General features: G+C 33.3%; 1 protein-coding gene across 1 annotated transcript in view; it reads right to left on the reverse strand.

The window, feature by feature from the left end:
- The window catches only part of LOC106462739 (exosome component 10-like), a 166,037-nt gene that overhangs the window by 29,616 nt on the left and 109,752 nt on the right, over positions 1-26,669 (reverse strand). The window contains 2 exon segments of the mRNA XM_013922687.2: positions 9,742-9,853; positions 20,712-20,762. Coding sequence (XP_013778141.1) covers positions 9,742-9,853; positions 20,712-20,762 — 163 coding nt within the window.

Genomic DNA, 26,669 nt, shown 5'->3' on the forward strand with positions numbered 1-26,669 from the left:
AGCAATCCCCTTCTGCTTTACTCAGGACAGTTCATAAGTTAGTATGGTCTGGTATGAGCATAATTATGAGGTGAACCTACTAGCTGTCTCATGAAACACCCTATCTCGACAGTGTACATTTATTATAAGCCTGGAGAGAGGTAGCCATAAGTTAATGGGTCAAGCCTTAGTAGTTTGATCTGGTGGGGCATCCAGCCAACCGTTTGATTGGTCCAGCTCCTTGCTATATCAGCCTCCAGGTCTCGACACATCGAAGGTAGTGGGCCAGAGATACCCCAGTCAGTGATATATATACTCCTTATGTGATAGGCTGTACAAAGCAGATTTTGCAGCTGAAAACCAATAATTATACCTTGACAGGCACCACTCGCCACTGAACATGATCTACTACCTATAAGGGGCAAGAGAGAGAGAAAAGTAATCTTATAGATTCAGAGTTGCAACATCCCATGGAGAATGGCAACATGTGGAAAGTGATATCTCGATGAGGAAGAAATGGCCACATGATGTAGGTAGTAAGAAATGATCGTGTTAGATGTAGTCCACATGCCAGACTGGATGATCTCCTCTAAAGGATGATGCAGATGAGTTGCCAAGGGAAAGTTAAGATGTTGAATCTGGTGAGATGACACCTGGAAGGGACAATGGGAATCAAGAGAAAGGTATCATTGAAAAATGAGTTCCAGAGAATGAGCCATGTGGGCAACATAACAATGGAGAATATGAACAGGAAATGGAAGTCTACCTGGATTTGAATGGGAAAGAGAAGGAAATGGTATAAAAGAAGAATTGCCCTTACGAGTTGCAGATGTCTTAGCAAGGAAACTATGAATCGGATAAAGGAAAACACAGGTGTGGTGGTGAAGAATACATGAAAAATCGATTGTGAAGATGTCCAACCTTCAAAAACCACAGGTCAAGAGGAGTATAAAATAGGTTTAAAGGGATAAATGGTAGAGGGAACAGGTGGCCAAGCATTCAAAGAGAGGATGGGTAAGGGTGTGGAGAACAACATTAATATCCCAATCAAAACAGGACTCCTCCATAAAAAAAGATCGTGTCCATGGTCAGAAGAAGCTGGCTGTATCATGTAGTATTCAAGCTCCCATCAAACTACAGTCAAAACCTTCTCAGCCAAAAGTGTAGAACCTGAAGCCTGAGAAACAACAGACGAAGTAGTAGTAGTGACGACAGTGGCATTTCAGAATTCATGGTTCAACTGTGTTAATTCCACAAAAAATAAAGAATAAAAATAGTTAAGTTTACTTTAATGTAAGTGAAATGCTTAACAACTTCAAAAACAAACTACTACTTTGAGAAACAAAGCAAAAAAAAAAGTACAAAAATACGAACAAAATTGTGTAATGTCTGAACATGAATATGCCTAAATAACAAGTGAAGGTCAGCTAAATAGTATAGGAGTAACCTGCATCAGGAGTGTGAGTCTCGCTCCTATTGGTGGAGGGTTGCCACATGCTTATTTGCATGCAAAGTTGCAGCAGACCTATTTTGAACATGTGGTAGATTGGAGTGTCAAGATTAGTGTTGAGCAAAAACATTTGTACATGTAGAGGGAAGGACTGAACAAAAGAAGTTATTATGTGAGTGGTGGTAAGATACCATATCAGAAATCTAGATTTTCTTGAATAATGTTAGTACACAGCTTTCAAAATTGAAATACAAGGTAATAACCACTGCAATCATGGACCAATATAAACTAAGAAAATAAGTTTCTGATCTTGATGATTTTCTACAGTGAATCAAATACTATTAAGCTTATTCATGTACTCTAGGAATTGATGAATGTGATCAAGAACCTTAAGGTTATCTATACATCTTTCTTAGCAGTGGCTTAAAAGACTGAAACTATTTTTACAAATTAGTTTTTCATGGAAACAAATAAAAAGTTAGCCAAGAAAGGAGCCAATATAGAACCAAGAGCTACAGCATTTATCTGATCATGCAGATTAACAAAAACAAAAAATTAGATCCTATGGAAGTAAATTTCATTAATTTCAGAAACACAATTTCAAAATACACTATTATTCAAATTATTGTTGCAAATTAACTCAGCACTTAAGTTTATTGTTTCTTCCACAGAAATACTAGTTATAAAGATCCAACATAAAATCTAGTATAATAAACTTTACTATCAAACCTTAAATTTCATTCATGGCTGTATATTATGAAGTATAGTCCTTCAAAAAATTAACTAAATAACCTAATAATGCATGATTCTAAATCCTAATATTTAAAGTTATGGGTATTAATGAATATCTTTCATAAAATACTGTAGGGAGTTCATATAATCCCAGAATGACTTCTAATGGTCTCATTTTTTGAAATTGTGTTTGGTTTGATATATTATCCTTCTTAAAAATGTTAATCAATATCTCTAATTTTGCTTCACTAGTAGTAGCAGAATCTAGATTGATCTTACAAAAATTTAGTTGAGTCACTCAGAATATCAGCTACTCTACTCACACAATCTACTTTATTCAAATAAATTCCCTTTAACAAATGTGGTAACAACATTATCATTTTTTCATTAAGATTTCTTCTTTAATTAAATTTAAAGATTGATATTCTGAATAAGTTATTGAAATTTGTAAAATATATTCTGTTACTTAACTTTTGATATCCCTATTATAAAGACTCCCAATTATTGCCAAATAGGTTGTTTAAAAACTAATTTATTAAATGTAATAAATTTTCAACCATAAGCTATAAGCTAAAACTTTTTCAATTTCACTCATTAAGTAATATAAATAATTAAATATGTACAGTGGGATGTGATAACCAGATATTAATTGTTGTCACATCTATACGATCAACTACGTATAATTATTAATATTTCATTACTATACACTAATTATATCAACCATTTTGGCTGCTAATCTGTTGCCATTCTCTGCTTCATAATGATAGAATTATCACAGAATGCACTAAGCTGACAATCTCCAAGACAACAGAACTCATGACCTTCTCTATAAACACAACTTCTAAAATGAAAATAAATATCACCATCAACAAAAATGTACCATACAAGCTCACCAATACTCAGTAAACAATTAGAACGAATATTTCAAAAGCAATGCTCTCAAAACAATTACTTTAAATTTTGAGAACAACTTAAAAAAAAAAAATTTGTAAAATGAAAACTCAAGTAAGTGGAATAGCTTAAATTTGTTTTTTAAAAAAAGTAAAAAAAAAGGAAATATCACAATTCATATCAAAACTCTTCAGACTACCTGGGTTAAAATATGTTATTTATGCATTGTTTATGAGACAAATGTTAGGGGCATACAACTTCCAATGAACCTACATTATTACATTATTCTTAACAGTTTCAAACTTGCAACCACTCACTGACCTGTGTTCGTGGATTCTCATCAGTTACAAGATTATGCACTTTGCTTACAATGCCTGAGGTATGATTAGTTGCAAGTCTCTTTCTTGATGGTCCTGATGCCCCACATTTATCCATATTCCTTTGTTTTTCCAATGCCATTAAATGCAAGGAATACCCTAATATTTGAAATTGTACATCCCCTATCTAAATACATCTTTATTATCTCAGTGTATGAATATTTTATGTCAGAATGGGCTATTACATACTCTTTCTCAAAGCAATCAATTTCCAGTGGCATTACACTATCTATGGAATGCCAAACAATGACTGTGGTGTCTTGTGACTTGCTGATTTGCATATTCAAAGTAGTTTTAATATAACATTCAAACCTGTACACGTGAGTGAAACTACGTAAATTGTTAACACCAAACAGACTGAGTTGATAAGAGCATCCCTTTTGGTGAACGAGACATGGCAATTCATTCATATTATTTTAAGATACTAACCTAAACCAATGAAGATAAAAGCTTCAGTATAAATGAACTTATTCATTCATAAGAAGAGGCTGCAATTTAACATAGTTTAGCACATAATTTGTTTCGTAAGTTATAAAAAAAAAGAAAATGCATCTACATAATTATGGTGGTTGTGATATTATGAATCTCATGTTATCAGGCAAACAAACTAATCAAAACGATTATGAAGTACTCTCATGTTATACTGACAGAAGATCATGTGTAGTTTATTAGAAAATTATTCAGCTGTGCAGCTACAAGTATGGATTACATTGTAGAGATCAATAGTTGAGAAAAGGTTAAAAATTTTTGATGTCAACTATAAACAATATTTAAGCTTAAGGAATTAACAATCCATTAATATTTCTCATATTTTAAGTGTGCCATTGAAACTGAATTTTGTCTGTTTCACCACCTACTCTACTATTAACAAAGACATTATTTTATACATATATAAAAAAAATATTTTACCTTTTTCTCTTATTTTTTAATTACTATTATTGGATTTGTTGTTATTAGTATTATTGTTATCTGAAATTCATTAATATACTTAACTTTGAGATGCATTTTAATCTTCAAAGTAGTTGTAATTATTACATCTAATGTTTTTAAAGATAATTTTAGGTTCAAGCATACCAAGAGTCTATGGCATATATCACAATAGTAGTGCTCTGCAATATGGCAGCAAATAGAAGAGCTTATGGGTGACTTCATATATACTTATAGTTACATCTGTGCAGGTACAAGGCCACTGTTACTTGTATAACATCATTCCTCACTTGTTATGTTAATACAGAATGTGTTACATTAGATGTACTTAACAAAGAAGAGCTATATGTGAAGAACACTATATACATTTTTTTTATTGGTAAAAATGTAACAAAATATATTCCAATTTCCATACCTGTTTTATTTCCTTACTATATTTCATACATACATCTACAGGTAATCTGTAACAATCTTTAAAGAATATCACATATGCACAATTAGAGTTTGGTGTTAGATTTAAGACATTCTGCTCAAATAAAACTTTTTATTAACCCTTTTTCTCTTACACACATTGACTGCAGTGTGTTTTGGCTTTATCAAGAACAAACAGGGAAATGACCCACGGTACTTCAGAGTAATACTTTGTGTCACAGCAATAGCAACCTAGAGGGTTGTCTACTGCATAACACAATGCTTCTACAACAATGAAAATGTTAAATCTTTGCCTCACTAATACTATTTGCATGACTAGAGACTGATTTTGATCAGAATAAAATTCACTCAGGGATGCACCACTCACATACAGTACATCATTCAGAACTGGCTTACACATTTTAATATCATGAGGTTGGAACTGAACATTCTAATGCAAGCTTCAAATTTCATGCAATCTGTTCAGCAGGGATAAATGGAACAATATGGCTTCTATTTGCACTAATAATGATTGGCTTGGTTTGTTTTGAATTTCGCGTAAAGCTACACAAGGGCTATCTGCGTTAGCCGTCCCTAATATAACAGTGAAAAACTAGAGGAAAGGCAGCTAGTCATCATCACCCACTGCCAACTCTTGGGTTACTCTTTTACCAACGAATAGTGGGATTGACTGTCACATTATAATGCTTCCATGGCTGAAAGGGCAAGCATGTTCGGTGGGACGGGGATTCAAACTAGGAACCCTCAGATTGCCAGTCAAGTGCCCTAACCACTTGGCCATGCCTGGTCCCACTAATAATGAAGAGTCTGTATTTCTCAGCAATCACTGAATCACAACATTCATTGAAAATTTTTTCAGGATAACAAATATGAAGCTGTCGGAAACAACTGGTAGAACTCTTAGGTTAACAAGAAGTACACTCACTATTGCAACATTTTTTTAAAAATACTGAAAAGATTTTGCATTCTATAAACAAATGCACAAGGTAAGTTTATAGCTCTACACAATTATCTAAGTCTCTATTTTGACAAGGAAACCTCACCTATATATTTCTTTGCTTCAGAATTATCAATTTCAAAAATCCTTTCTTACATTTTTATTCAACTAATGTTATTTCCAATAAAATGTAATGTGAGGCTCACAATATTTTTCTGAACCATTCCCTAAATCTAGGATTCTCTTATGTGATTATTCAAATACTGTCAGTGGTACTTTTATGAATATAGCTTCTACAGTGTGTCCAAAATGTCTTGAACCATGCACACAAAAAAATTGTAATGTTATAATTAATTATTTAGACTAAAAATTTATCTGTGAATATATGGAGTCATGGTGTTGATTTTCATGTTAAGATAAAAAATACTTTTCTTCATCCAAAAATTGTCAGATTTTATCTGTGTAATCTCTAAAACCTCCTAAATAGATCCAAACGTTTTTTTCCGTAACATTTTTATTTTGTCTGCTATTTTCTCTATCCTAACTGTATATTGATTTGATCAATTTGACTGACCTTGTAACCACCATAAAAAAAAAAAAGAGAAATAAATCTAAATTTTCCTTATTACTTTCTAGAATGAGAGTAAATTGTAACAGGAAACTACAGTTGTTTATCCTATATAGCTTAAAACCTGTGACAGTATACACCTGCTTACACTTAATTTTATTGCTTTATTGCCTTTTGATCCATATTTAACTAACAATTCTACCACATAAGTTGTAAATCACTCAGAGAATGCCCAGCTCACTTTACTGTATTGAATGACATAGTGCACGAGCTGCTTTCGAGTATACCTCGTGAATAATTTATATTATTATTTTTCATTATCTTACCTAATCTATCCTAATAAGTTTCTAATTTTTATACTTATTTACTTTTCTAATAATAAATAAAGAATACATATGAAAAATAAGAAATATATCACTTGTGACCTATTGTTTTCTTGCTGTTGGTTGCTAATGAAATTTAATCTTACTTTTTAATACAAATTTTATAAGTACACTAAATAATTTATATTTACTTATATTGTAATGATCTAAAGTGAAAATGCCACTACAATCCGGGTTCAACAACAACAACAATAAAAACAAACAATTTATCATAAATATAAATAAATTAATAAAAATGGAAACAGGAAAAAAAACCAGAAAGAAAAACTTAATTTCACACACAAAAAAATACAGCAAATACAATATTTAAATAATACTTTTCAATATCAACAACAATATCAAATGACAAACAGCAATAACTATATCCTTCAACAACTATCTCATGGCTTTCCCTCTTAAAGAAGCTTCTGGCAGGGTATTTATTCACACAGTAGATCACGAGAGTACAACTTCATGTGATCATCAATTTACATACTCATCTGCAACATTAATAGTATCTGCACATCATCGCTGGGGTCAATTTCATCATACACACATATTTACTCAAAATACAAATGATCATGTAGAAGGTGAGTTAGCATCTTAATGCAACTAAAGATTCATAGATAAACTAAATGATAGAAAAAAATAATAAATGAAAGATAAACACAACCATAATCCTAAAAAAAATAGAATTTGCTATCCTACACTATAATACACTAAGAACACACAAAGCAAAAAATGTCTTATAACTATCATAATTTATCTTGCTTTCTAACTATGGCATTAGAGTCTTTAAATCTTACCTTTCTATACTGCTTTTGTTGAATCATGTAATGTATCCAAAAATCTATATGTAGTTTAACTTAGTAAAATTGAGTAAATATCATATGAGATCTAAATGATCCTGATCCAAAATAGACACACCACTGTTTAGCATCACAAAAATAGTTTGTACAAATTAGCAAGTAATTAAATATAAAGCACAATTATCTGCATTTAAACATGAAATACACACAGATGACATTATTCAGTTGTGTAAGAGCAAAGCAGTCTAATCACTAAACTCACTTGTGCAATTCTTTTAATTTTAGGTTCTCATACGACAGAAGTAAATCAAAGACTGTATCAATACATTTCATATTAATTGGTATATAATTTAGTGCAATATGTGCTGTGTTTGCAACTGATTCTCAATTCTGAAAGGAAAACTGGACTAATACAATTTTACAACAACTTCTGTGAAGTGCCAATATACTACAAATCAGGCACAGCAAAATGCAAAGCAAAAATGAAGAAATATTTTACCCTTTCAGTTAACTCTCTCAACATAGACTTGGTCGATTTGACCAACCATGTGACCTTTTTGTAATCATATAGTCTTTATAAATCTAATACTTATAACTCTCAATATATTGGGTATATCTTCACAAAATTTGGCAGTCTTTCAGTAAACATTACAAGTCTTTCACATACAAAAAGTCATATTTCTTAGTGAATTATTTTAGAGAAACTAAAAAAAAATTTGTCCTTGAATATATCGAGTACTTGTTTTGAATAGTCAGCATGCAAAGTGATTTTCATGTTAAGATTAAAAATACTTTTCTTCATCTCAAAAATCTCCTAAATATATTTCAAGTGTTTGTTTTCAGTAAAACTTTATATTTTATCTGTTATTTTGTCTACCCTAACTCTACACAACATTGATCAATTTCACTGACCTCGTAACCACCCAAAAATAATAAAAAAATCTGACAAAACTAAATTGCCCATTTCCTCTTTCTAGAATGACTTCATATTGTAACATGAAACTACATTCGTTTATCCTAAGTAGCTTTAAACTCATAACAGTATACATCTATTTATAATTAAATTTTATTGTTTTAATTGCCTTTTGACCTGTGTTTAACTACTATTCTCCCCATTATAAGTTGTAAATCACTCGGGGAACGTGGAGGTCACATTATGCGTGCCTCAAGAAGCATTTTTATCATATTATTATTATTATTTATTTTACCTAATCTAACCTTAACTAACCTAAAGAGATCCATATTTTACATTTTAGTTACTTTTATAGTAATAAATAAAGAATAAACACAAAAAATAAAATACTTACCCGAATCTTCTTTTTTATTGCTGTTAATAGTCGATTACACTTAACCCTACTTTTTTATACTAATGGTAGTAATGCACTAAAGAATTTTTATTTAATTAAATAATACACCAAAGAATATAGAATAATGACATGCAAAATGTTGCCAATTTCCCATAACTCTCACAATTTTTCTGGCTTTCTAACTATGTGACAAGAGCTATTACAAATTCATCCACTCTAGTCGTTATCCTTCCCATGGAAACAAAGCTTGTACTAAGAGTGAAATTGACAATTCTCCATTTAGAAAACAATGTAATATAATGCATCATTTGATAGATGAAAACCTTGGCTTTCTATTGGTTATATATAATATAGAATTAAAAATTAAATGTAAGAGAGAACTATTAACAAATCCTGAAAGAGAGGATGTGACAGGTGGGTGTGGTAAGAGGGGTCTGATTTTCTATTTTATAGCTCTGTAACCAAACAACATTGAAGACTATAAAAAATATAGTTTGTCGGGGCTTGTTGGTCATTTTATAGTGAGTAATTTACGTTTAATTTCATACTTTTCAAGGGGTGGTGGATAAAATAGAGGAGATAAGATGCCTAGAGAAAATGTATCATGTGTGTCACACTTGGAGAAATTCAGGATATTTTTAAACATAGCCTTATAAAACTAAAAACTTATATATTATTAAAATATTGATTATTAGCTAAGATTTTATGCTATACTAATTGGTATAACATAAACGAAAAAGTATATTAATAAACAATTGAAGGTAAGTCACTAAAACCTTGTGATATGCGCAATAAAGGATACCCACCATGATAGGGTTAAAAGTTTTTTAATTTATGAGAAACTCTTCAGGTTTAGATGAAAATTATCAGAAAATAATCACAAAAAAGAACCTTTTATTTTAGCAAATTTATTTCTAGCAACTTGACTTACCTAAAGTATACTTCATAGGATATATCACCAACAACTTACCTTCACCATTGGTTGATCTCTTGCCCTCATAATGATCATGTGAAGTTCATTTAGATGTTGTCGTACCAGAGGAGGAATAGGATTACAGCAAGCAAGAATGCCTTGTTGTTCTCTGCATGAAACAGATAATGAATTCTCCTATATGACATGCTGATTAGAAACTTAAAAAACAATTTAATACTATAAAATTAATATAATCTTTTGAAGCCACATCTTTTGTCTATTATTCTTGTAATGTCTCTGAGAGTGTTGGTCTGAATTAGTGTTTCCCTAGTCACAGAAGAGAGACAACTGTAAAACTCTTCAGTTAACAGGAGAGGGAAGACACATAGTACAATAAAGAAACTTGGTTTCAGGTTTGGAGAAAAACAAAAGCTTATTTCAGTCAACACAAAACTTATATTGGGACCAACAGTCATGTAAGTGAGAGAGAGAGAAAACATCCTTTCTGGCAGTAAAAACATAATACTAAATCTGTCTTCACCCAAATATTTTATCTCTTAAATGTTCAGAAACAGTCATTCTAAAACTAGACAACATAAATAAAAAATTGGGAATTTAAAAACTTACAAATAGGGATTGTTAAAAAAGTAAGGAAATAAGGCTGGAGATACTGCAGACATTATTTACAAAGACTACAAGCCCCTATTCTGGCCCCATGCTGTTACCTAGAATTACATTTGATGGAGTAAAAATATGGATTTGTAGTTTCAGTAAATAATGTCTACAGTATCTCCAGCTCTGTTTCCTTACTTTTTTACAGCTTTACTTGCAGGTTTTTAAATTCCCGATTACTTGATATAGTAGCTACCTTTATACATTGTAATGATAATAAACATACCTAGTAGCTAGCTGATATGGTTTTCACTTCTTACATAATATAGGGGTTGGCTGATTGTATAGTGTACAAAGCATTGAGTATCTACATGTTACAGTTAACTAATGTTCATATATTATTGGCTGGAAATTCCTGTTTCACCCTGTACTTACACTTTTTAAAGAAACATCAGATATTTGTAAGAAAGCTAACTTCAAAAAGTATTGATAATATCGTTTACACTAGAATTATGATGTATTTTAGCTTATCTAAAATATAAAAGAAACAAATCGATTTTTCAATACTGCAACAAACTTCGCAGTACCTTACTTAGTATTCTACAAAAGGTTTGGGTGCAATATACCAAACCGTTTTTTTTGTAGACTGGCAAGAGAATAAGAATAAGAAGAATTATAAATGGGCCATTTTGAGTAGATTTTCTTTTCCTTTTAAGTCTAAAATGCATTCTTTTTTAAGCATTTTTATGTGTGTATAGCTTTAGCAGTTAATAGTAAAGATCTTTAAGTGTTGGTTGAACTGAATCTTCACTGTTTAAGGTGCCTTTTGCCTGAACATTCTATTAGGGTTTTGTGCAATTCTTTGTAATCCATGTTATAAATCACTATCATGGTTCATGATAAAGGACATTGGAGTGTTTTAGCTTTATGCTCAGCTCTTAATTCTATTTAAATTCTACTAACTTAATTCAGTCTTATCCTGAAGTCATTTTCCTATATTGAAACTGTATTTCCAATAGGTAATTACTTCCACTCACATAAATAGCTATTCTCATTCAGTGTTGCCCTCTATATGCAAAAATTTTAGTTTCTCATGCCACAAGCCTTTAACTCTCACGTACCTTACAATAAACTGGTTCAAATGCATCTTGAATGTAAATCATCATGCAAAAATCCTACACCAATAAGAGTGTGACACATTTGATTCTACTGAACTATCACTTCCAGTTTCTGCAGAAAATGGAAGTACCAGTTTTAGTGGGAAGGAAGGGTGGGAAGTGTGAGAGAGGTAAGTACCTAACAGAAATACATTTTCAGGATAGGAAAATTATAACTTCCAATAAGGTACATTACCTCTCACGTAAATAGCTAGAATCCCACATTGAACAGGTGGAGAGACTGGTGCGATGGAAAAATAAATCAGCATTCCTCTAAAGCATCCGAAAAACACCTTAACTCTCGCACTACAGGGTTGGTTAATTTGACAGAGTAATGTGACCTTTTGTACTCGTTTTAAAGTCTTTATAAATTTAATACTTATAGATCTCAATATATTGGGTATATCTTCACAAAATTTGGCAGTCTTTCAGTTAATATTACAAGTCTTTTACATACAAAAAATCATATTTCTTTAGTGAAGTATTTTTAATAAAATAAAAAAAAAGATTTGTCCATGAATATATTGAGTATTTGCTGTTATGTTAAACTTATATTAAAGTTTTTCTTCATTACCCATTCAAGCCATCTCCAAGTATTATTAGTCTCAAAGTGGGTTCCTTGTCATCGAATGCTGAGTATTCATTTTGAATAGTCCGTGTACAAAGTAATTTTCATGTTAAAATTAAAAATTCTTTTCATCATCTCAAAAATCTCAAATTTCCTTTGTGTAATCCCTTAAACCTCCTAAATGCATTTCAAACGTTTTTTTCAGTAAAACCTTATAGTTTATCCGTTATTTTCCCTATCCTATCTCAAATGGGATCAGTCAGTTCAACTGACCTCATAACCACCACCACCACACACACACACAAAAAGAAGAAATAAGCCTAAATTAACCTTTCTTTCTTTCTAGAATGACTTTAAATTGTAACATGAAACTACATTCGTTTATCCTAATTAGCTCTAAGTTTGGAACATTATACATTTATTTATAATTAAATTTCCTTGCCATTTGAACTGTGTCTAACTGCTATTCATGCCATTATAAGTTGTAAATCACTCAGGGAACATGCAGCTCACATTACGTTATCGAATTACATTACCCACAAGCTGCTCATGTGCGTGCCTCGTGAACCATTTTAATTGTATTATTATTATTATCTATTTTACCTTATCTAGTCTTAAATACCTTAAAAAGATCTGTATTTTTAGATTTGTTATTTTTACAATAATAAATAAAGAATAAATATGAAAAACAAGAAATAAAGTAATTGCCCAATCTTCTTTTTTTTCTTGCCCTCCATTGAAGAGAAGAGTTAAGCCTGATTTTTTATAGTAATTATAATAATGCACTTAACAATTTTTATTTAATTAAATAATGCACCAAAGAATATCAACTAATAACATGTAAAAAGTAGACAAATTCACTTATCTCTCAAAATTTTCCCGGCTTTTTAACTATGCAACAAGAGCTGTTACAAATTCATCCAAGCTAGTCGTTAACTTTCCCACAGGAACAAATCTTATACTGCAAGTGAAATCGACTATATTCTGTTCAGAATACAATAAGTCATTTGATAAATGAATACCTTGACTTTCTATTGGTTATAGGTAATATATACTGAAACATAAGAGAGAACTATCAAAGAACTGTGAAAGAGAGGATGTGACAGGTGGGTGTGGCAAGAGGGGGTCTGATTTTCTACTCGGTAGCTCTGTAAACAAAATTGAAGGCTACAAAAATTATGTTTTTTTTTTACCAATAACGATTTTATAGAGTATTTTATGTTTAATTTTGTACATTTTTGAGAGGTGATAGATAAAATAGGGATGATGACATGCTAAGACAAAATGTGTTATGTTGGTCACACTATACTATTAAAATATGGATTATTAGCTAAGATTTTATGCTCTAATTGGTATAACATAAACAAAATGTAGTTTAATAAAATTTTGAATGAAAGACACTAAAACCTTGTGTCATGCACAGTAAAGGGTACCCGGGGTGATAGGGTTAAAAGAGTAGCTCCTTGCATTAGAGGGTCATATGTGGAAGACTGCACCTCTTCTGTTGCAGGTATAGTCGTTGCCCAGTGTAGAAAGAGGTGTAGCAGACATGGGCAGAAAATGGAAGGAGCACATCTAAATGGGAAAGAACAATGGTTGGATAGGGATCCGAACCACAATATATCAGAATCTCAATCCCATACAGTACATCAATGTGGGTGTGAATAAAAGGATGTGCCTCTAGCTGTAGAGTAGCTAGGGCATGACAGACCATACACAGCAAGTTAACTGTATCCAAAACCCAAGCCGCTGGGAACAAACATAGATATGGGGGTAAAATGAGGATCATACCATTGGTAAGTTAACTATAATCCAAAACCCAGCCACTGAGAACAGATATCCATGTGGGAGTAGAAAAGAATATCAAATTGCTGGTAAGTCGACTACAGTCCAAAATCCAGGTCACCAGGAACCAACATCCATGTGGGGGGTAGGAAAGAGGATCATACAGGTGGCAAATTAACTACAATCCAAAACCCAGCCAACTGGTGGGGGTAGGAAAGAGGATCATACTGTTTTCACCTCAAATTTAGCAGACTGGAGGGAATCTCCTATCCCCCAATCTATGAATAAAGCACATGATATCAATGTGAAAGTTTGAGTGACCAATCCGGGAACCTGACATTCAGATAAACAGTATCATAAAGATGTCACTGTAACGTAAACTATCTCACTCAAAACCAATCTGATAGGAACTGTCCCTAGTGCAATAACATCCTTTCTATAATAAAATCATTAAGGGATGATGTAAGAAGAAGAAGAAGAACCATATTAATCTGCAGGTACTTCTATTGTCACCCACAACATGGATGGAGAAACAAGAGTATAGGGGAGTGAAGGAACAGAGGCACCTGTAAGGACTTATGTTGATTGGTTCAGCTCTGAATCCAAAACTCAGCCACTGGTAACGGCATTCGTGAGGGGGTAAGATGAGGGATCTCAATCAAAGAGTGAACTGCAATTGATGGCTCACTCCAAATCTACAGATTGGATATCTCTTCATTTACACCAACAAACACCACCACCCTACTCTAAACTGAATGGTTTTATCATTATATGTATATTGTATCATTATGACATTCAGGATGCCTCCATGGTCCACCTTCCCAGTAGTTTGGAACATGAAAATGGTAAGGACTCCCATACTCCACTGGAAGAAAAGGGGGAAAAAGTGCAGTGGAGAGGTTTGGTTTGCTTTGTTTCAAACTTCATGCAAAGCTACATGAGGGCTATCTGCACTAGCCATCCCTAATTTAGCAGTGTAAGACTAGAGGGAAGGCAGCTAGTCATCACCACCCAATGATTTTACCAATGAATAGTGGGATTGACCGTCATATTATAACACACCTGTGGCTGAAAGGGCGAGCATGTATGGTGTGACGGGGATTCGAACCCGCGACCCTTAGATTGCGAGTCGAGCACCCTAACCAACTGGCAACGCCGAGCCTGCAGTGGAGAGTCCAGAGGGATGATAATACCGGGGGACCATGAAAATCCTATTTTGAACAGCAGACCACACCTGATTTATTCAATGTAAGGCATGGTCAGCTATCGCCTTGTGTTTTACCAATGAAGTCCATGGATGAGTAAAATCCAAAACAGGCATATTAATGAAGCAAATATATTGCAAGGACAAATCTACGAGTGGGGGAGTAAGGAAAAAATCACAAACAGTGGAGTGGTGACAGGAAATAAAACAGTAACAAAAGGAACCAATACAAAAGAGCCTTGAAGGCAATAAAGCAATACATAGCAAGTATGGGACATAGAAGGCCAAACAGATCTGACTGGGATTAAAGGCGGGAGATAAAAAGAAATGAAAATTAAGAAAAGAACATGCCCCACAAGCCACCCAAGTGGAGGGAAAGAAAAATTATGCAAATAAAACATGAAAAATATTAGGTGAAAAGAAGCTTTTTATTCTTAGAATGTAAATCAACTTTACTCAGACTGATTCAGTAGAGGCTTTTCAAATTCAGACTAATCATTAGTAAAACTACTTGTTAAAGAAAATCTTATTTCTTGTACAACATACTTGTAATGTTCAGTAAGGTTTCCCAAATCTCTTAGTACATTCAGTTATTGTATGTATAGCTTCATGGTTGGTCAAACTAAACAAGCCCATGGTGGATCACCTGTATGCATAAGATTAATGCCATATTTACTCTGTTCTGTGACACAAGTAAGTCTTACAAGAATGAGATGCAACTGTAAAAGTTGTTCATACTTTTAATTATTACACAATTTAAAATTGTTCAATTAATAATTATTTTAAGAATAATGTAAACTGAAAATACAATAGGAACATTACAATACTTATTAGTATTGATATTTTGTACTGGTATTATCTTGGAAATAAGAAGTTTTAGAACATCTTCCCTAAGTGTTTTGTGTTAAACAGCTGTCATGTCTCTTTGCCTCCTCAGTTTCTTGGGTAACCAAGCCTCCACTTATTTTTACCAACTCAGCAGTTCACTGATGATTCATGTGAAAATCCACTTGCACATGTGTGACTCAAATCTTAAATTAGTTATAACACAGATTTGTAGCCACCTTTTAATCTTCCTGAAGCATAGGTCAAACTACACTTACAGCTTGAGAAAACTTGCTGGTCAGTGATGAATATATCTAGCAATGCTGTTGACCAATAAATATTTCCTTCCTATTTTTATCACATATTATTAGCTAGTTACAATGATACAACCTCACAAAGACATTAAAATCTCAAACAACATTTGAATCATTTTTTAATATGTGTAGCAGTCAACACATTCACAAACAGCTTTTAATCAGAACTTCAGATTTTTTGTAGAAATGAGAATGAAAGAAAGTCAACAAAAGTTCTTAATTGCTGAATCTGTGTATACAATTGTTATTGACAAGATGTCCTGCAAAGACAACTATATTCAAGGTGAAATTCCAAATACATTGTTGATTTAAATATTATCAGTGTTTGGACGTTCCCATAAAACCTTGAAAGAGCTTTCAATTCAGAAGTCTTCAAAAGGATCCATGAATATGTTTAAATTTTGTGCTTTGAAATAGTTGTTAATTTTTTCATTAGTGATTTTTATCAGAAGAGTTAGAAAAGTGTGTCAGCTCATATAACTCAGAAACTTCCCACACAAAATGCTATTGATGGAAGTCCATGTAAAGCAGGCAACTGTGTTCCATGGTAAAAAATGCTGTGAATGGCATTACATCAATATATTTAGCATGATCAGAACTACTTTAAGTATCTTTTTTCTTGGGCTGCTTGATAATTTAAAAGTGAAACAATTAAGCAGGTGTTGCAATAATGATGTTACATCTAGTAATGAAATGTAAGTGTAGAACTTGTTTTTCTAACATGTTCAACATTTTAATGGACACCATTATGAGTAATGTCACATGTAATGTTATATACTGATAGAGCATATATGTGTGTCCTTCTGTTTATTAAGTCTGTTCAGTTATTTACTTCACAGCATGAAGTATTAAAGTATCAGCATTACAATGATGTAACTACATTTCATGAATCAAAATATTAAAGCATGGTAGAAGTTAAGGATTCCAACCAAGCAAAGAAGGTATAAATAATCAAGTACTTAGATGTGTGGCTGTGTAAAAGCAATTTTATTTCATTTTTGATTGAATTCAAGGTCAGAAACAAAGTGAAAACAGCTTCAGGTTTTGCAACCACACCTTACTTTTACACTAAGACTGTCATGCACTAGTTCTAGCATTTTAAGCACAACTTGAAATAAAAGTAGCTTACTGTTATACCTTCATTTACATAAACTTAATAGGCTTCAATGAACAGTTGCGCTCCTGGAATAAGGTAGTAAGACCAAATTCTTAACTCTTTGTTTACCCTTTCTTTAAATTGTGAAGGCATAACTCTCGTCATATTTTGTTTAAAAAATAAACCTAATAGATAAAATTGCTTCAAACTTGACAGGAACTTTCCTTAAGGCATGCAGTTTCAGAAAAATAAAATACTTGATTTTGATTTTTTTTATTAAAAATTCATTATTTATTGTGGTTATTTGTACTCATGCTTTGAATAGTTCAAGTGTAAGGTAATTTTTATGTTAAGTATAAAAGCACTTTTTTTTTATCACACAGTTTTCAAATTTTAATTGCATATTCCACAGTCTCTCTTAAATGAATATCATGTTTTTTAAGGTAAATGTTTATATTCTATTTTTCATTTTCTCTTTCATATCACTAACTGTAGCTATTATCATTATTGTACAATGCAAATAAATGTTTGAAATTAAGAAACAGAAATATGTACATACCTTTTAACTCTTCATAAAATAATCTTAAAATACTTTATTTTGAATATATTTATAATTTTAGATTTTTTACCTTTTCACTCATAGTTTATTTTTAATGTTTTATTTTCCTTTCCTTTACATTTGTTATTTATCTAGACACATGTCAAAAAGGTGCCCTCAGGGCACATCACGGTATTTTTGGCAGAGATAAGCAAATCTTTGGTAAAATGTTTTTGTACTCGTGCAGTAAGTTAATCTTCGTGAACTGAGGTAAAGTTTGGGTTACAGGAAAAAATCATCAAACCTTCAAATATTCATTTTAAAACATAAATAATACATAATTAACTAAAATATAAAAGTAAAACCTAAATACAATTTTACTGTCTATCTCAATAACATGTATCTAGATGAGAAACAACACTAAGTGCTAGCAAGGAGGAAATCAGCAGATAAGCTTTGGCTGTTTGATGTACTTGGTAATGAATACTACATGCCAGTTTTAAAATAACCATTAGAAGATTCTAGTTTAAAATGAGCTCTTCTACTGGTTATAAACATGTACATCAAATAAGTATATGTGGCTTGTAAATCTCAAGTCTTAATATAAACATGTACATCAAATAAGTATATGTGGCTTGTATATCTCAAGTCTAAGTATAAACATGTACATCAAATAAGTATATGTGGCTTGTATATCTCAAGTCTAAGTATAAACATGTACATCAAATAAGTATATGTGGCTTGTATATCTCAAGTCTAAGTATAAACATGTACGTCAAATAAGTATATGTGGCTTGTAAATCTCAAATCTAAGTATAAACATGTACATCAAATAAGTATATGTGGCTTGTATATCTCAAGTCTAAGTATAAACATTTACATCAAATAAGTATATGTGGCTTGTATATCTCAAGTCTAAGTATAAACATGTACATCAAATAAGTATATGTGGCTTGTATATATCAAGTCTAAGTATAAACATGTACATCAAATAAGTATATGTGGCTTGTAAATCTCAAGTCTAAGTATAAAAGGTGGTCATTGCTACTGTCAGGTGGTGAAAATATTTATTTCTTGTGTTCTCTGAATTGACCGGAAAGATCTTGAAATTTGGATGGGTAAACAGAGCTGTGAATGTAGTTTTGTGTCTAGAAATACATGTACACTGCAGATGTACTATTATTCAAGTAACAGATATAAAATGTTAAGATCTGTAAACGCTTGTGCATCATATGACAACAAAACTAAAGTTTAAGTTTTTAAAGGTTTCTTTTGGAATAAAAGAATTAAAACATAGATAATATAAAAGTTTGAATTATAACGTACATGATAATGTTAATTGATGAATGTAACCGAGTAAAACCTCATGATATGTGCAAAAAGGAGTTTTAAAGAGTACATAGTAGTCAATGGGTTAAGCAAAATAAATGTTTTGGTCTTGTACAATTGAAAATCCTGTTCTGGAATTTTGTTCTTCATCACGTGTATAATCCAGAAAATAATATATTGTTGTAACTTATTTTATCATTCTTCAAGTTTCTTTTTTGATTATTTGGTAAAAATAATGCCAAAAAAAAGCTAATGAATTAATCTATTTTTTCTATAGTATTTGCTTCACACAATGTTCACTTTGATAAAAGTTGTATGACTAAGTTCACAAAGAATGTTTGAGCTAGGTATGTGACTGAGGAAAGGATGGAAGGGCAGCATATTATATTCCCTATAACCATTGCTAATGAGGCATTTCACTCAATTCAGAGCTTGCTCTTCAGGTCCTCTGGGATATAATGAACACTGCAGTGGTCAGAACACAATTTATATAAGCCATTCATTACAAAAACAATTGTTATAATATGAAGGCAAGCTGGCAAAGAATGATTATAATTATACTTTCATGGTGTTAGAAAAACACATAGGTTGAAACCGCAAGCGCTTTCGAAAGGTGGAACTTTTTATTCCCAGTTTACCCCTGGAGAAGAAAGGTCCACCTTTCAAAAGCTCTCGGGTTATAGGGTTTTTATTAATTTCTATAATTATACTTTAGTATTAGATGTCTATTATTCTTAACTTGGTTTAATGTAAACTGGAATTTATTACAAGACACTTCTATTATAGTAAATAAAATTATGACCTATATATCCAGAATGCAACTTTTTAGCACTTATAATTTGATTTCACAGCTCTGTCAGAAGCTATCGATATCCTACAAGTTCACTAATCCAGTTGAATTATATTTTTAATAGTGCATTCTTTATCTAGTCCTTTAGGGATTTTCAAAAATTAGAAGAATGTATAATAATAGTTTTCCAACAACATTATATTTACCATATCCACTGCCTATGACATGTTTCACTGAATTCACAGCTCTTTAGCTCATTTACAATGGATATGGCAAATATAATGTGGTTTGAATATTATTATTACAAATTCTTCTAATTCTTGAAAATTTATAAGTGATTAAGTAATGAATGTAGTGTTTAAAAATACAATAGGCCTAATACTAATTTCTTATAACAAGTATGATTATAATTATGCTTCGCTAGCTTGTAAAAGGTGTTCACATCAAAACAAAATCATACTTCACCAAGATAATTTGTGGTTGAATATAAGGATAACCAAAAGTGAAAATGTCTTCAAGTTTTGCAACTATATCTCACTTTACACTGACTGTCACACAAATCACCTTCAGAAAATTATTAAAAAGAACTCGTTTTACTTCTGTATCATAGGTTAGACAAAAAAATACCAATTGATGAGTAAATAAGTATTTTTGAAACTATATTTCATATTCAGATATGAAAGTATATCTTTCTATACACTCAATATCCCATTTTTCCTAAATTTTCATAAACAATAGTGACATTACCCTGAAACACAATTTACACCATGTTAATGCCTACTTTGGTAAAAATGTTAAAATTTACATACCTTGGTAGTACTTCTGCTATTTGAAGCAGCATATGGTTAGGAAGGACATAACTATGGGTAAAAATTTCAAAAATGAAATTAATACTATTCAGAAAAAGTATTAATAAATATGTATAATACCACATTATAGTTACTTTCTAAAAAACAAACAAACAAACAATGTGTTAACTCTTTGACATTGCATAGCTTGATGACCTATAATGTCACTTAAGAAAACAAACTAATGTATAAACAGTTAAATAAATTTAAAAACGCATGTAAAAAGTTACTGATCAAAATGTGTGTGTTTTCTTATAACAATGCCACATCGAGCTATCTGCTGTGTCCACTTGATTTAAGCATTGTAAGCCCAAAGACTTACTGCTGTCCCACCAGGGGACCTGATTAAAATGACACTTTCTTTATAGCTTGCACTCTTTCATCACAATCTCATGGTTAGAATAATTGGTAACGGTTTTACATAAAAGGTAAATTCATAAATCTACACAGATTAATTTTTGTGAATTACATATGAAATGCAATATCAAATTAAACACACTATTCAACAAAAAAGCAACTGTTTCTGATATTACACATTAAAGAGATATGTTGAAAAAACTTTTACACATTTTTTTAGTGTATATGAGCATTTAATTAAAATGTAGTAAATGATTATATTTCTTAAATGAAAGAGCTTCATGCATTTCAATAGGGCAACAACAATAAAAACATATATAAACAAAAATTGTTATTTAAAATCACAAACACAAAACAGTGGGCATGTTTTGATTAATCTAGTCAGATGTTCACCAAAGTGAGTTTCAAATCTTAAAATATTGTATCTGTTAGTTCTTGTAACCCACATTGTCACTGATTTGAGACTTCCCATTTTGTTTAAAAAAAGGACAACATATCAGATGTAACTCAGGTCTTTTGTCATTATATGAAACTATCTGAGTACATTATCTAATATTTCAGTGATAATAAAAATGGGCTTTGCTATCATTTCTCCTTGATCCCATAGAACAGAACAATCTGTTTCAATACATGTTGAGCCACAACTGATTTGACATATTCCCATCTAATTGAGCATTTTTGGAGTTCCATTTTGCTTACAGCCAAAGAACATTTAGTTTGTCCAACATGTGATTTCTTACATGAACATAAAATTTCATAAAACCTTGTTTTTTTCATTGTCTTCAAGGTGATCCCTTCATTTAAAAAACAAGTTCTCAATTCAATTAAATGCCATTTGGAAATTATTTAAAGTATTAATCAAAACATTTGTCACTTCATCAGAAAGATGAGAATAATAAGTAATAGTAAAACTTTTATATCTAGAATCTATCAATTTTGGTTTGTAATTGAAATTACTTCAATTCTAAAAACAATTATCTATTGTATATGATTCAAAACCTCTGTTAACACGATTACTACGGGCTACTAACTTTCTGCACAGCCAATGCAAGTTTTGCTATATTTCGTTCCAACAATAAAACTACAGGATGAAATTGTTTGAAACTTTATAAGAACTTTCATATATGCATGTATTTTATGAAACATAAAGTCTGTAACTTTTGATAAATCTAATTTTTTTGCATTATGATTTTTAATATCTTGGAAAATTACATTACGAAATGGTATTTATAAGAAATGATTACAATATTTATATTTGTTCCAGATTTGAACTTCTTACTTTTTATGCTTTAGTACATTATTTTAAAATATCTAAAACTGTTTTATCATCCAAAAATGCAAATTTTGTCTATTCTTAATTTTTTAATAATCATGTATTCTCCTCATGTTTTCAAGACCAGAAAATAATATTTCCAAGTAAACCTAAACAATAAACAAGTATTTTTAACTCTGATTTCATGTTTACATATGTACATTGGTTGTTTAGTTGTTTGGATGTTTGGTGTTTTATGGTGCAAAGCAACTAGGCTATCTGTTACAAACAACCAGTAAAGTAATTTGTAGTAAAATGTAAAAATAAAGTGAGTTAAAGCCAAAATACATCCAAAAACAGATAAAAATTAAATAAAATTAAAAAGACCAATTGTTTTAAAAAATTGAAAATACAATCAAGTTGGACAGTGTCACCATTCCCAATGAAACAGTCCAATGTCAGGGGCAAACCCTTACAAAGCACATGTCTAAAATGGTGCCCCCTCTCATGGTTGTAACGAAAGTAAAATGTGGGCTATTGTGAGTGTCACAAAGGTTACACATTGGTGGGTCAATACCAGATAAAAGAAAACGATGAGTTAAAAAACTGTGACCAATGCGTAGCCTTGCCAGGACAACTTCCTCCTTCCGATCCTTATGGAAGCAAGACGGCCAAAGAGCAACAGAAGGTTTGATCTCAAAAAGCTTGTTATGTTGTTGCTCACCCCAAATCGACTGCCAATTGGCGTGAAGCCACGCCTTAAATAACAGACTGTAGTCCTATGAGACAGGCACGTTTGCAGTGGTCCACATCAACAAGTGATTGAGGGCAGTCTGAAGCTGCCACTCTATATACGTCATGTTCAATGACTGACACAAGATGTGGAAGTCATCAACATAGAGCCCATATGCAACAGTTGGAGGAAGGTGAGTAGCAATAGCATTAATTTAGACACTAAAAAGTGTGACACTCAAGACACAGCCCTGAGGGATTCCAAGTTCATGCCGAAAGGAACGGGAAAGAGTTGAACCCACAAGGATTTGGAATCGTCTGTCCAGTAAAAATTTCTGAATAAAAATGTGTAAATGGCCATGCAACCCATAGACATGGAGGTCGTACAAAATGCCATACTTCCACATAGTGTCATAAGCCTTCTCAATATCAAAGAACACAGAAACAAGATGTTCTCACTTGAGAAAGGCTTCTTTGATTGACATTTCAAGTCAAATCAGATGGTCCATGGTGGAAGGCTGTTGACAGAACCTACACTGGGTGGGCTAGAGGAGAGTGTTTGATTTGAGAAACCAAACAAGACAAGCATTAACCATCCTCTCTAAGACCTTATAAAGACAGCTAGTCAGAGTGATAGGACAATAATTAGAAGGAGTCTTGAAATCCTTCCCAGGTTAAGAGAAAGGAGAACAATAGCCTAGTGCCAAACATCAGGAAAAACATGCTCCTGTCACATCTGGTTTATAATAACCAGAAAAACAGCAGGAGAGAGATGGCACAGCATCTCATAATGAACATCATCAGGTCCAACCAATGTACTACCAGACTGATGAAGAGCAAGTTTGAGTTCCACCAGTGAAAAGGGGCGATTATAATCAGAGAGACGATTGGCTCGAAAGGAAAGAGGTGATAGCTCTTGATGGCCAAGAAGGCAGGGGAAGAAACAGAAGTGCTTGGAGAAAAGCTGTGGCAGAGAGAATCAGCAATGCTCTGGACATCAGCAACTTCCTGTCTATTGGAGAGCAAGATGGAAAAAGGATAGGAAGCATAGCTCCCAGTGGCTTTCCTAATCTTGTCTCATGTGGTTTTGGAACTGGTGGTAGAAGAGATACTAGTAGTAAACTTAATCCAAGACTCCTTTTGGCTTTGACGTCGAACCTGCCGAGTGTGGGCATAGGCCCACTGATAAATGAAACAGTCAGTTGCTGCTGCCACACAGTCATCTATTGATGGCAGATAGACAATGGCAGGATCAAGTTCAGAGAGAGTGGTGAAAGAGGGCAAGTCAACCTGGTCCAACTTCCATCCTGGCACTCGGGTCGGGTGGCATCGACCACAGCCAACCTCCCTCAAAACGAGAGGAAAATTATCACTGCCCCATGGGTCACTGTCAACTGTCCAAGAAAAGTGGGAGAACAATGAAGGGGAACATAGTGAGAGATCTATGGCAGTGAAAGACTGACTAGATGCATGAAAATAAGTACAAGATACAGTATTGAAGAGAGAAAGGTTGTGACCTGAGAGCAGATGCTCGATGGAACGACCCCTCCCATCAATAGCAGCACCACCCCAGAGGGGGTTGTGTCCATTAAAGTCTCCCAGGATTAAAAAGGGAGATGGCAACTGTTCAATGAGAGCATCAAGGTCTGATTGATCATAAGTCTCACCAGGAGACAGGTAGAGAGAACAAACAGTGATAGTATGACCCAAGGAAACATGGATGGCTACAGCCTCCAAGGGTGTATCGAGTGACTCAGATAAGGAGGGCACATGCTGGTCGACCAGCAATGCTACACCTCCATGCACTCGACCATCACACAACATGTCATTCTGGTACAAAGAAAACTGCCGAAAGATGACTGTATTGGTAGGTTTCAGAAATGTTTCCTGTAAGGAGAGGCACACAGTATGATAGGAATCAATTAAGGCCTTAATGTCATCAAGATTACAATGGAAACCTCGACAGTTCCACTGTATCAAAGTGGCAATTTTTATTTAGGTGGAGGAGAACTGGATGGAGAACCCTTTGGTTTACAACCATGCCATTTTTCTTTATTAGAAGGAGGTCTATCTACATGGATCCTGGCAGATCTCTGTCATCAGACTTAGAATCCAGTGACTTAGGACGTGATCAAACGATCGTCCTGCATCTCGGGGTCAAATAAGAACCGGAGGGGATACCCGAGGCCGGTGCCATAGGAGGAGGACCCATGCAGTCACTGGAAGGAATGGTGGGGACAGAGATTGGAGTAGACATAGACCGGTCAGACTCTGTTATTCATTAAGGCAGAAGACTTCTCACATGATGTGAAAAAGACTCAGATGGAGGCATGGAAAGGTCTGTCTGCACTCCCACTGTAGCAGTGGAGCATAGTGCAGCGGCATATGTCTGAGATGGAGTAGGGAACAATAGCTTCCAAGCCTCAGGATAAGAAATGTTGTTAACAGTCTTCAAATGCTGTACCTCTTTCTCCTCCACCCACTTAGGACAAGATCTAAAGTAAGAATAGTGGGAACCACTACAATTAACACAGTGAGGGTCCAGTTCACACTCGTAGGCATCTGGTCCTTGTCACCACAATGAGCACACGTCACAGATCCACACGATGTCTTCAAATGATCAAACCGCTGGCACTGAAAACATCGGAGAGGGTTGGGAATATATGGCCATATCTTACAGTTCAAATAACCTGCCTTGACAGCAGCAGGAGGATGTGGCAATGAAAACATTAAAATGAGAACATTAGTAGGCAGCATAAGTCCGTCTTTATGAGTGGAGATACGACACACAATAGAAACTCCTTGGCTGGAGAAACCAGCAATGATCTCTGACTCGGGATATTCTTGAAATCCCTCTAAACTAACTCCTTGTGAAGAATTCAAAGAAGCATGGGGAGTAACCTCAATGGGTATATCCCCAAGAGAAGGTCACTGTACTTAGCTGTGGATGTTTCCACCAAGATGTCTCCAGAATGGAGCTTCTTAACTGACTTTGGAGAGCCAGCAAGCCCCTCTTATCCCTTCTGTATAAAAAAGGGAGACATTTGCCCTAAAGATTTATCACACAGGGAATGCAGGATCAGGAAGTGAGGTACAGGTGCACAATGTAGTGGAGACTACTGTTCAGTCTTCAAGGTGTGGTCAGTTACCAATGAGCAGAGTTTTTGAATTTTTTTCTTTTGGATTTGGGGGATCCATAATAACAAGAGGGAGATTCAGAGCCCACTGACCCCACCCACCATGGAGTCCTATGAGGGGATGCACTACAATGTCCAACAAGGACACTGCAGCAATGCCAGGGTTTCGTGAGCAATACAGGAATTTAAGGCCAAAGTGGTGTACTTCAGTGCCCCAGACACCACTCAACCACCAGGATTCTCTCCTTCCCTTCACAGGTCGTCACACACATGGGTGGATGTTCAGATCCCAGAGGAGGAAACTGAAAATACAGAACCTTCCCTGGGAGGTCCCCTCAATACATACAGGAATCCACCTCGAAGGGTTATATGTACATAAAAAACATTTTAATTTTGTTTCATAAATGTATTTTTATTTCAAGTTTATGTTTCATTGCAACC

This window comes from Limulus polyphemus, unplaced genomic scaffold (assembly GCF_000517525.1).
Source record: "Limulus polyphemus unplaced genomic scaffold, Limulus_polyphemus-2.1.2 Scaffold1236, whole genome shotgun sequence".
Taxonomy (NCBI): domain Eukaryota; kingdom Metazoa; phylum Arthropoda; class Merostomata; order Xiphosura; family Limulidae; genus Limulus; species Limulus polyphemus.